Source organism: Lycium ferocissimum, chromosome 1, assembly GCF_029784015.1.
Source record: "Lycium ferocissimum isolate CSIRO_LF1 chromosome 1, AGI_CSIRO_Lferr_CH_V1, whole genome shotgun sequence".
NCBI lineage: Eukaryota > Viridiplantae > Streptophyta > Magnoliopsida > Solanales > Solanaceae > Lycium > Lycium ferocissimum.
In genome coordinates, this window is record NC_081342.1 from 66220788 (window position 1) to 66233838 (window position 13051).

The window sequence follows — 13051 nt, forward strand, 5'->3', positions numbered from 1 at the left end:
AAAGTCATGACAAAAATAGTAAAGATAAGCACTATGAAGAAAAGTTACAGCAAACTAATACGATAATCGAAGTACAAGAGACAACACTGTCATTCAATATTCAAATAAACAAGAATGAAGCGATAATCCAGTAACTAGAAGACTTTTAATCTAGTGATACCAATAGAGAATAAAGAAAAGGTGTAAATTACATTTTCATTGTCCCCGCTTTTCTCCCCTTCTTCTTACCTCTCGCGCTCAAATTTAGAGATAGGAAGAGAAAAGATGAGAAGAAGGGCAAGCCAAAAGAATTTCTAATAGCGGTTCAACAACCATTAATGTGTTTATTATAAAGATCTTTCCCTTTTTTCGTTTTTTCAATCTAAATAGATAAACTAGCAAAGCTAGTTATGTAATTGCAAATACATGAAATATTGGAAAAAACTGCATACATAAAGGAAGTGCATGCGCCATTACAAATGTTCAACTAAGTTGTTTAAACACAACAACAGAAACTTTACAAAAGATGGAACAATTTTCAGTCAACTTTTGACTGCATTTTAGGAAGAAAATTTTGAACTAATGACGAAATACGACTCCTTAGGCTTTCCACCAGAGAACTCTCCGGCTTCTGTACACTATTTATTAGCCACTGATATTCGGACAATGCCTTTTCTGGCAATGGTTCTATTAGTTCACATTTAGCCAAGATATCAGCTGGAGGGACTCCAGCAATGAGGTTTGTCTCAAGTTTTGGTCTACCCTTTGTAAGCTCTCTGGAGACCTTAACCGGGGCCCGTTCAAGGGCGTTAGGTGAAGCACCTGGGACAACATCGTCTTTGAACCTTTCATCTTGCAAGCAGAATTCTATCCACTGATGAACTAGCGGTGATGGTCCTCTAACTCTTCCTCCAATTTGATCAGTTGAAATTCTTGAAGCAGCAGGTATTGCCTAATAGAGACATTTTACTACGTTATTTGTAGAAGAAATGATCCCGTCTAAAATAAACCTCTATACTAGCTGCATTTTGTAATACATATTCCTTTAAATTGTCTCTATTGCAAGCACGTTGTAGAGATTTAATAGTTAGGTCCACGAATCTATTCAGTCTGATTTGACAAGTACAACAAACAGAACTTTGCGAAAAAGGAAAAGAAGTGCTACACAAAGGTCATACCAGGGTCTTTAAGAAACAGCAAACAGAGGAGGGGGAAGGATCTATTTGGCATGTACAGAACTATCACTACAAAGCATTCATGAAGCACGAGACAAGCAATCTGACATAGGACCTTCACCAGTCGGAGAATGATGCAATTTCTGACAGAAACAGAAAACTATGTTGTTGTGATTGAAGCGTGTTTTTTTCTTTCTTCTGTCTAGACTCTGTCTGCTTTCTCAAAAAGGAGAGTTTTTCTTACACTTGGTTGTTTATTCAACTTCACATTAGTTAAGCATTTTTTATTTTTTTATTTTTGAGATAAGGGACATTAGTTAAGCGTTTTTGGAACCTGCTTTTAAAATTTCAAAACTCATAAAACTTTAAAGATATTCGACTCTTATCTGGACACATATACTCCAAAAACTGACATTAAAGAGTGCACCCAAAAGAAGAAGACTAACAAAATCGATTCAAAGGAAGAGAATTAAAAAAGAAATTCGACGAAATATTAGGATGTACATATAGGGACATAATTCCGGACGTACCCAGCAATCAGCCCACAGACTTGCACCAGATTTGGGAACAATGACGGCAATATTTGACATCCGCTTCGCAGCAGGAATAACATCATTGCTCCATCCAACAACTACCCATACATCTCCAACTCCGATTCCAAAGGCTTTAAGATAGTGGCGACTATCAAATAGCCGGACCTGCCGAGAGATTAAAGAAAGAGAGATAATTATAGTCCAATGCCTTTTGGTAATCTAATTTACAAAATAGCCAGAAATGTATACGTTATGTATATTAAGTATTAATGTACATATAATATACATAATACATACAACATACATAATCAGTGTATAGGTTTTGTATATTTCAGCAAGCGCCCGTAATTAATGGCCAAAAATGGAAAAAACCCTTAAAAAAGTAGATATCCAAATACTGAGCAACAACAACAACAACCTAATCTCCATGCATTTGGCGCACAAATGTTACTTTGCATGTAAATAGAGGTCTCACATCAAAAGTTTAACATCAGTGAATTCACTTTCAAAGGATTTTTAAATCAGTCAATATCGATATCATTTGAAATCCTAGCATTTGTTGACTTAGAAGATAAGGACTCAATCAATCAACACTTTCCAATAATCAAGTACTCCATTTAACCATCAGATTTTTGATGTTGCAAATCTCCATATTCTTACAAGCATTTGAAATTTATTAATCCAATAGTGGGCCTTAGATATTGGGAAGGAAAACTATGACGTTGAAGCGCGTGACAACACAAGAAAACTAAAAATGAAGGAAAGAAACATGACCCTGAAAAGTAAGGAGAAGTTATAAAGCTGCACATATGGTACTTGGCAGGAAATATGTAATAGACTAATAGATAGTTAATAGTTTTTGCGTTCATGGCTCACACTACCTAGCTTTTCTGAAACTTATACAAAGATGCATCTAAAGAAATTCAATCAACAGGTTCATGGCATCATATACACACACCATAACTAAAAAGTTGGAATTGTTGTCTAGTAGTGCCATGTCCGCAAGGAAATTTCAGGTGGCACCAGAAAGTTTTTGCTGAACATAATAATTTGAATCCCTGTCCCTTATTCATTTGGATACCGCATCCTTACAGATTCAGCTCCTCTTCCAGACAATTTTGTAGGTTTTTTTTTTTTTTTTTTTTTTTTAGTAGAAATAAAGAAACACTTACAGCTCATGCATTACTGGAAGATTCGGAAACATATCGCCCCAGACAGGACAACCCACACAGATTTGAAATTCATCAGTTCAAACGACAGAAAACATACCCCAAAATCGACTTTTCATAAGCACAAGCCTTGATAATTTCTAAGATTTCCCTTAACTTACCTGTTTAACAAGTGATGCAAGATTCTGCTGCACAGCCTCTCTCCCACCAGCGACTTCAGACATGTCCATTGTGTTGTATGATGCCCCCATGTACTTTAACACTGCACCGACAATCTCTCGTGGAGAATCAACCATTGAAATTTTTCCAGCAAGCTCAGGTCGCCAAAGATCGGCCCAGTCCTGCATGGGTGGTTTACAACCCCCGAGTAAGCTAGCTGTGACAGAGTTTAACATTTTGAAGATGCCATTAACAACAAACACACTCGGATCTAAACACCCGTTCAACACGAGCATGTCAAAGACAAATGAAGAATCCATATAACATAGCTTAAAGGGAAGAAGTGAGACTCACTCCGTCCCAACTTATGTGGCACCGTTCAAATTTTGAGAATCAAACGAGTTTTTCTTTGATTGCAATTTTTTCATATGCCTTTTAAATACTTTGAATTGTTAATTATTTTGACTTATAGTATTCTTTACGTAGCTTCCAAATATGTAAATTTTCTTTCGTAAAACTTAAAGATTCTATGTCCGATTCACAGTCAAAATTAAGAAGTTTGACTCTCGAAATCTGAATGGCGCCACATAAAATTCATATATTCATTCGAACAACATTCAACAATAAGGAGATTTATCAAAGAAATGTTGGAAGGAAACACAAGATGCTAAAAAAGAAGAAGGTGTAAAAGACAAGAACTTGACATTGAAGAACTTCCAAATGGATGTTTGTTCAAGGAGTTTCTATTGATTTCTATCAAAAGTGGGGAAACACACACAAAAAAGGAAAAGAACACAAAAATAGAAGAAAAGCAGAAAACAAGGATAAAGAACAGTAATTACTGCAACATAATAAGCCCATTAGCTTACATGTGAGAATCACACTAAGGAGATGCATCCCCATGTAGAAAAAGAGAAACTAATTTAGAAATTTCATCATAAAGGCCTTGAAAATGTTCCGTTAGACATTGAGAGGAGAGCCTTAATAAAGGTGTTTGTGCTTCAATGAAAGCCTAGTGAGCTAAGGCCAATAGACGAACAGTTTCAAAAGAAAGTAGTAGAAAATACTGTTAACGCTGGTGATTGCAGCTGGAAAGACAATATGTTTAATTTAAAATTGCAAGCAATGAGCATAAAAGGAAAGCATCAGGCCTCATGGTCCCACTTTAAAAGTGACACTCTTGATTCAGAGACAAGTTACCTCTATCGGAGCCATTTTACGCTTTTGAAATTCACTTTTCCTGTAAGCTATCACTATGCTTCCCCATCTATATGGAGCTGCCCATATCCTACCACTAGAATCCAATTTCCCTTCATCACTCCTGCGCAAATATACCTGGCATTATTTTAAGTCAAAAGGGAAATATCAAAGGGATCCGAGTACAAGATAGATGCCAAAGTAAATAAGTTGATGCTTCCAATACAGGACTATAGAAGAGACAAGTTCTTATTCTTTTTTCCACAAAGAGACAGTTCAGTAATATATAATTTACCAGAAGGCATGGAATATTTTGGTCAGACGTAAGGTATCATCTAAATAAAATACTTAACCAAATGGTTCCGTTCTCAAAACAAAGTGCCTCCTGTGTGAGTTCAGGTGAGGTCAACAAGATGCAACAGCTCTCTCTCTCTCTTTTTTTTTTTTTTTTGGGCGGGGGGGGGGGGGGGGGGGGGGGGTGGTGTCTACGTCAGCTTGTGCACACCTCGACTAATTCCACTGGGCATGCTACCTCCAATCAAGTAACTCTGTCCACTAAGACTAGAACATATGGGAAGAAATCACCTAGTGTTTTTGCCTCCGTTGGGATTTGAATATGAGACCTCATGGTTCTCAACCCACTTCATTGACTATTAGGGCACACGCTTGGTTGTAGAGATGCAGCAACTCTTTCCCCCATGATCTATTTTCAGGACCCGCTATGTTGAGTGAGGGTTCCACACCTTCCAATAGCGATAGGTGTGTTATTTCTTGCACTCAACTTTCTACATCATGCTAACAAAAGAGCAACGAAGAATGGGATTCCAAGTTCCATAGTGACTAAAATTCTCTAAATCCCTATATTGCCTCCACCTATTACAGCCGAGCATGAAAATAGGAAACCCATAGATATTTTTATGCAAAGTAAAACTCATCTAAGATATTTCTAATAGTTAAGAAGGTTTCATTAAGTATCACATGGACAATTTTCCTAGCATTAAAGTGAACGGATTCTCATGCAATCATTGATTTGAGAGACAAGGCATGTGTGATTTCAAATCAAAGATAGATTTAAAAGCCTTGTTCAGTTTTCGGCCTCAACAGTTAATGTTCATTTCAACACGGCAATCTGGCAATTCTCAGAAGGAGACCATCGTTTTAGAAGATGATAAAAGGAAAAAGAAAGAGAAAGGTAAAGGAAAAGCACCTGGAATGCTACTGACACCTGAAAAACAACATCTATGCAAATGTTCCTCATCAAACAAAAGAAGATGGTTTTTACCTTCCATTTCTCACTTAAATTCTGAAACCAATCTTGATCTTCTAAGCCGTCCATCGGCTCAATTAACCTCTTCTCAATGGCATAACTGAGCCACGTATCACCAAGAGTGACAACATCAGCTGCCAAAGCAGATTTAGGATTAACTTTTCCTTTCTGTAAAGGCGTACAAAGTTCGTGAAAGATGTCTTGTAGGCTTTGACGAAACTCAGAACGTAATTTTACTCTCTTCCCTTGAGAACGCAAGAAATCCTACACATCAATGAGCAAAGAGTCATTATACTCGAGAATGTGAATATCATTTTTTCATCATATCAATAACAACAGGAACAGCTTATTAATACATATTAAATAACACAAGCCCAGTGAACTGTAATTTTTTTTGCAACTGAAGTCGAGGAGCAGCATTTTAATTAAACAATAAATTTGCAATCAAAAGCTATAATCTACACTGGTGGCACGCAGAATACCGGTATCTGCAACAGAGAAATTCATTGGCCAAACAGGGGTCAATAGTATAGCAAGAGAAGAACAACATAACATCACAACCTCTCTTTGATCCTACATATAGAAATATTTATTATAGCTGATTAAGACAACCTTTACACCACACAAGGTCTGAAATGATCAAATCCTGAAAGTCAAAAGGTGAGATATGGAGCAGAGTAGCAAACCTTGAGCCATACAGGAGGAAAAGAGTTACTAAGAGAAACAACTCTTAGAGGTACTGTCAAAGCATATGTCTTAGACTTCCATTTCTCAAATGCTGCTTGAAGTTCTTCATCATCAATATCTTCCCCATTTTCTGATTTTCCAACTCCAGTGCCTACATAATCCAAAGTCCATGGCACCATAAGTAAAATAAAAAGAATAAAGAGAGAGAGAAAGAGAGAAGAAGAAGAAACTCTGGTCAAGATCTTCAAGCACAAGACATTTATATATCGATACTATCAAAGGCATGCAGAATGAGCGAAACATACAATAACACTAAGAAGAACAACATTAGATGTACTAAACAATAACAACAATTATAATTCATATGTTTCACACTAAACATCATGGTTTGGGTTGCATGGTTGAAGATGAGATTTAACATGTAGCGCCCATCTACAAGTAACCTTGGGATAGCAAAATTGAGAATTAACCATGGGATAGCAAAAGAAATTTGATATTGCAAACATGGATCCCATCATTTAGGTTCCATATAGCAATCTATAATAGATATCTATAAAAGTCAAATGTATGTGAGAGCAAAAGTTCACATGATCATACATCAAATCTGCAAAGTTGAAAAGAAAACATCACATCTACTAACATTTGGAATTATCATGTGCAAAAAGAAACTAGAGTAAAGCATATCATAAAAGAAGCTTTAAAACTCCAGTCAGAACACATGTTTTACAATTTTTAATGTGCTTTTTATTTTTTGTTTTGTATGACTACAATTTTTAATGTGCTTTTTATTTTTTGTTTTGTATGACGCTGGTGTGCAGACCAACTTGCACCTCTACTATTCCACCGGATATTTGCTACCTCCCACCAACACAAGTACTGGATAACTCTTCCCACCAAGGCTTAGGCAGATGGAAAGAAATCACCTAGTGCTTTTTTACCTCCACTGAGATTTGAACCTGATACCTCATGATTTTCCTCCCACTTCGTTGACACTAGGCTACCCACGGGTGCAATTCTTAATGCTTTCTTTTTCCCATGGGATGTCCAGAAAAATGATATAGGTCTCTATCCTCTGCATAATCATCAATTTCCTATAATTACACAATCACAAGATTCTTATGGACTACAAAACTGAAATGCCGAAGAATTCTCCGACACCATGAACATACTATGGCGCAGTGGTAAAAGAATTCAATACACCACACACTTTGCTTGACATGCAAGTGGTCCAACTATTGACCACATAGACATCCTTCTTCACTAATATCAAGCTGACTAGAGAAGGAAAAAACAGAACAACTTTTGCCAAATGTCAATATATTAGTTTCTATCCTTTCTAGGTTGCCTATAATCGAGGTGATAAGGGTGGAAACCTTACACTATCTTCAAAGAGTAAATATAGAAGAAACAAACAGTACCCACTTTTGCAATTAGGTCTAGTCTACTCTCTCCATATCTATGACAAAATTGCAACATGGGCAAACATGTACAACTTAATGTTTCTCTAACTCAATAGCAATAATTAACCCAAATAACAAAGCTAATCCAATCTTTGTATAACTCTAGTGGTGCCAGACCTTTTTATTCTTTTTGATAAAGTGATACTCTCTTGGAAAAACCATAGATAAGGTACTTGCATTTCCACAGCATAATCTATAAGACTTACGTTCTTAGAAACAACTCTGCTGTTCATTTGCTCTCGCATTTTAGAGAATTACTCTTTTCCTTCCATACTACATGACACAACATTTGATGGATAATCTCTCTCTCTCTCTCTATCAGTGGTAAACCTTTGACAAGGTACTTGCACTTTCACAACTTAATTTTACGGCTTCCCTGCTACCTTAAAACAACACATGTACCGCGTAACTCTGTCCACCAAGGCTTGGACAAATGAGAAGGAATCATCTAGTATTTTTGCCTCCAATGGGATTCGAACCTAAAACATGATGGTTCTCAACCTACTTCATTGACCACAAGGCCACACCCTTGGGTGCGACATATATCGTACTTATATATGCATAGTGATAAAAAGGGCAGCCCGGTGCACTAAGCTCCCTGGCGCGGGGTCCGGGGAAGGGTCGGACCACAAGGGTCTATTGTACGCGCCCCTTACCTTGCATTTACGCAAAGTGTTTTCTCGACTCGAACCGTGACCTCCTCGGTCACATAGCAAAACAACTTTACCCATTACGCCAAAATGCCCTTCAATATCACTATATATGCATAGTGATATTGAAATAAAATACTAACTAAAGTAATGGTTGTAAAATTAGTTTGAGAGAGATATCACATCATGGTTTAAAATTTGAATATAACAACAACATAACCAGTGTAATCCACAAATGAGGTTTGGGGAGGGTAGAGAGGCTGTTTCCGATAGACCCTTGGCTCAAAGCAAAGTAGTAGGGAAAAAGAAATACAACAGAAGTAAACAAGTAATGGAAAAAATACTATATAAAGCTTGACAAAGCAGTCGAAAAAAAAAAAAAAAAAAAAGAAGGGACAATAACGTAACGACCACAAAATCATACGATAATCGAAGTACAAGAAAAACAGAAAACTGGTTTAAAATCTGAATAGTTTAATTAATTTGAATTCTTGAAAACAATAAAAGTTAAGAAATGCCAAACATTTCGAGACCTTCAAAATGGAAAGAAAAAAAAAATATCGTACAAAATGGAAGCAAGGGAATACAACAGTAATATCACTATATTAGACAAAAGAAATTTATACCCTAGTTAATTTGATACTCCCTCATTCCATAATAAGTGACTCTTTTAGCTCACGCACACTCTTTAAGAAATTACTTACTCCAAAAAATTATGAGTATTTTTACTAACTTATCCCTAATTAATGCTTAGAAAAAAAAGTTATTTAATGATTCTTGATTATAAATAAGGGTAAGTTTGAAAGAATATGATTAATTTTTTCTTGAAATCCTAAAGTGTCACTTATTTTAAAACGAAATAAAAAGCTAAAAGGTCACTTAATTTGGAATGGAGGGAGTACCAACAAGCTCAACAATTATCCATAAATATAGTTTTCAGAAAAAGCATTACCTTGAAGTAATCGAAATGGGTTAATTATACTTTTGTAGTTTTTTTTTTTTTTGCTCAAAAATACCCTCCAAATACTTCCATCCATTCCAAAATAATTGAAAATTTAGGGTGTGGCACACATTAAGAAATCTAATTAATGGCATTAATTCAGTGGTCTTAAAAATTAATCCCTCCATTCACTTTTACTTATTCATTATTCCAAAAATAAATTTTCACTTTTATTTATCATTTTTAGCATATCAAGATAAGACAATTTAATTTTTTCTATTTTACCATAGTATTAATTACTCACTTCAAATCATTTTTCAAACATAATAAAAATATGAGCACATTAGTAAACTATATACTTCATTTATTATTTCTCAAACGACGTGAAAAGTACAAGTAAAAGTGAATGGAGGGAGTAAAAAGAAGGGTAACTTTGGAAACATTTAATTAATATTCTCTTGGACTTTGAACAATTCACTTTATTTTGGACCTAAGAAAAAACTCATTTATTTTGAAATAATGGAGGGAGTAGTCAAATAGCTCAAAAATACCCTTCCGTTATTTGAATTATCGAAATGCCAATCATTTTGATACCAACATACTCAAACCATAATCCATAAATTGTCGAATTTTCAAGAAAAAGCATTTACCTTGAGATTCTTGGTCCTGAACCTGAGTTACACACGGGTCGACCCGAGTAGGAAAACGGGTCGAAGCAACAGCCCGAAAGGGAAAAAGGGTCGAACCCAAACTAAGAAAAACAACAGTTGAAGCAGCAATTTGACGAATAACTTCACCGGATACCGGAGAGTTCCGGTGAATAGGAACTGCAGATGCACATATGGAGAGTTTAAGGTTTTTGTGGAAAGGGAAAGTTGTAGAATTTTGAGGATTAATAAGATGAAGAGTTGTATAATAGGGAATTGAGATTGGAAAAGGAGGTGAAAGCAAAGACATTTGTATATAGGGAATAGAGAATTAGAGATGATCACGAAATTGAAGGAATGGTTACATGTAAATAATATAATTTTCGGAAATTCTGAAATATTATAATATAAATATAAAATAAAAGAAATGCTTACATGTAAAAATCTATAATAAACAACAAATGAAGTAGGAGAAAATGAGAGAACAACAAGAAGCAAATAGATCTAGCGAAGAAATGCTTATTTTGTAGGTTAATTGATAAGATCATAAAGCAATAAGAAAAATAAAATGCAGTGAATGGGCTGTCCCTTTCTTAAACAGGGGTCTCGACTTCGAGCATGGGTATGAAATTTTTTTTTGGTAGGGAGCACTTTCCCGATTGGGCCCGAGGCGATGCCAGTCCGAATTAGTCGAGCTCCAATGCAGGTACTGGATACCGGATAGAAAATTAAAAAAAAAAAAAAGATAAATAAGGTAGCAGGTTCGACAACTTTTGAAAAGTAGACCATAAGACCAAAAAGTAAACTTAACTTTAAAAAATAATGTAGGACCTAAAAATAAATTAATTGGAAAGTTTGATATTTTATTGGAAACTTTTGTGAGGAGTACAAATACCCTTTAGTTGTCCCTTATATATACATACTAGTTTTATAGAGGCAGAACTGCTTACTCAATAAATAAAAGTAGATATTTTAGTTAAAGAAATATAATTTGTGTTAGTAATATTTAAATTTTGAAGAAGTATATTATCAATATTTAAAAGCAAAACTTTCATTTTGCTCCTTTAATATCGTAACTTTCATTTTTATGAAATTATTTACTTCAAATCAGATGCATTGTCAGAATTTGGTTTATGAGTTATGAATCCTAATTTTCAAAGTTATTTAGTTCTAAATTAATAGTGTATACATATTTTATGAACTTGTAAAACAAATATAGAATTTGAAACAAAGTGCTACCAAATCCATAGCTAACACTCTAACTCTGCCCTACTTCAAATTCATTTTGTGTTTAAAAGATTAATTTTAGTTAACTTAACAAGAAATTTTAAAGAAAGCCCAATCTTTACTCATAACATTGTCTTCATTTTCAACACTATTGACATCATTTAATAATTTTTTAAACTATATGAAAATCATTTTAGTACAAATCTTTTCAGACACATATGAGTTTATTAATGTATAAATGTCAAGTAAAAAAAAAATGCTCACATGTAAGTAAAAGAATTTTCAGAAATTCCCAAATTTCATAATACAAATATAAAGTAAAAGAAATACTTACATGTAAAAATATATAATAAGCAACAAATGAAAAGGGAGAAAACGAGAGAGCAACAAGAAGCAAGAGTATCTAGCGAATGAATGACTATTTTTTCGGTTAATAGATAAGATCAATAGAAGAAAGTAACAAGAAAAATAAAGTGCAGCGGATGAAGTTGCTCCTCCCTTAAACAAGGGTCTGGGGTTCGAGACTGGGTATGAAAAAATTCTTGATAGGGAACGCTTCCCCCGAATGGGCCATACGCAACGCGATTCTAGATTAGTCGGGCTCTAATACGGGTACCGAACACTAGATAGGAAACTAAAAAAAACAAGAAAAATAAAATAGGAAGTTTGACAGCTTTTGAAAAGTAAACCTTAAGAACAAAAAGTAAATTTGACTTTAAAAATAAGTTCAGGACCCAGAAGTAATTAGTTGAAGAGTTTGATATTTTATTGGAAACTTTTGTGAGGACTACAAAAGTCCTTGGTTTTCCCTTATATATAGTATTAATACTAGTCTCGTGAAGCTTGTGCTTAGCCTGGGTCCAATATAAAAATAGAAAAGTACTCCATAATAATTTTAGTTAAAATATTAGCAGAGCGGGCCCAATGCGGATGGGTTGGGGTTTTTTGGGTCAAAATCTCATATTTTCACGCTTTAACTTATATTTAAGCTTGAGGTTCATTCCTTAGCACCCCTATTCATGAAAAACCATCCTAAGGCAAGAAAGAACAAGCCCCAAGCCTCAAGAACCCTCCAAGGTAAGTTCTATGATGATTCTAGGTTGCTTTCAAGTCTCTAACCCCTTTTTAACTTGAGTAAACCCTTCTAATCTATAGAGTTGTAATTGGAACATCATTATTGAGCGAAGAAACCCTAGAACTCGAATTCAAGAGGATTGAACTTCAAAAAGGTAATGCTTCTAGTCCCTAATCATTTATAGTTGTGAATTGATGAGTTATTGGGAAAATAGTAAATAGGTTTGCTAAAGAGAATCATATGAATTATGCTAGGTTTTTGGGTTGTTGACTTAAGATTGTTGTAATCATTTAGGTGAAGAAAAATGGTGTTAGTTATATCTATTTGGGATTGTAGAAACACCTAGAAGTAGTAGAATGAGAATTGGGTGAAGAAAACACCATTAATAAGGGCTATGAAGCTTTACGCCCGTAAGGTGTTTTTATAAAATGTCTAAGTGACTAAAACACGAGCATTAGTGTTAATATTGGTTCCTCTTGATACATATTGCCATAGATTATCGTTGAGAGAGGTGACGAACATTATGATACGCTTAAAAGGCCAGAGTCAAGGTATGCGAGGCTAACTCTCTACGTTTGGGAATGTTTATGATTCTCCCTACGTCTCATTCTTTATGACTATTATGAATTGACTCAGAAAGTAATTATGCCTCAATTCCATGAATAGTTGTAGAACTTCTATTTTCTAGATGACATAGTTTCATAATTCGTTCAATATCCTATGAGCCTCAGTTATGACAAATCACTTTATTATGAATACATGTCTCCGTCTAGTTCTATTCAGCATTCCAGTATCATGTAACTCAGTATGCTCAGCATCATGTATTGCAGTATGATTCTCAGTTCTTTATTTTAAATCCCTAAACGTTGAACACTTGTATTTGGGC

General features: G+C 34.9%; 1 protein-coding gene across 1 annotated transcript; it reads right to left on the reverse strand.

Annotated features, from left to right (window-relative positions):
* Positions 1-386: 386 nt before the first annotated feature.
* Positions 387-10199, reverse strand: LOC132057679 (uncharacterized). The gene is made up of 7 exons (XM_059450297.1): positions 9867-10199; positions 6166-6317; positions 5495-5743; positions 4216-4350; positions 3018-3197; positions 1685-1852; positions 387-931 (listed from the first exon to the last, which is right to left on the reverse strand). The coding sequence occupies exons 1-7, from the start codon at positions 10171-10173 to the stop codon at positions 518-520; spliced, it is 1605 nt and encodes a 534-aa protein (XP_059306280.1). The 5' UTR covers positions 10174-10199; the 3' UTR covers positions 387-517.
* Between the last annotated feature and the right edge of the window lie 2852 nt (positions 10200-13051).

Coding starts and splice junctions, on each gene's coding strand:
- LOC132057679 (XM_059450297.1), bottom strand. CDS start 10,173: ATGTCTTTGCTTTCACCTCCTTTTCCAATCTCAATTCCCTATTATACA. Junction 4,351..5,494: donor ATTTAAGTGAGAAATGGAAG/GTAAAAACCATC, acceptor AAATAATGCCAG/GTATATTTGCGCAGGAGTGA. Junction 1,853..3,017: donor TTGCATCACTTGTTAAACAG/GTAAGTTAAGGG, acceptor ATCTCTCGGCAG/GTCCGGCTATTTGATAGTCG.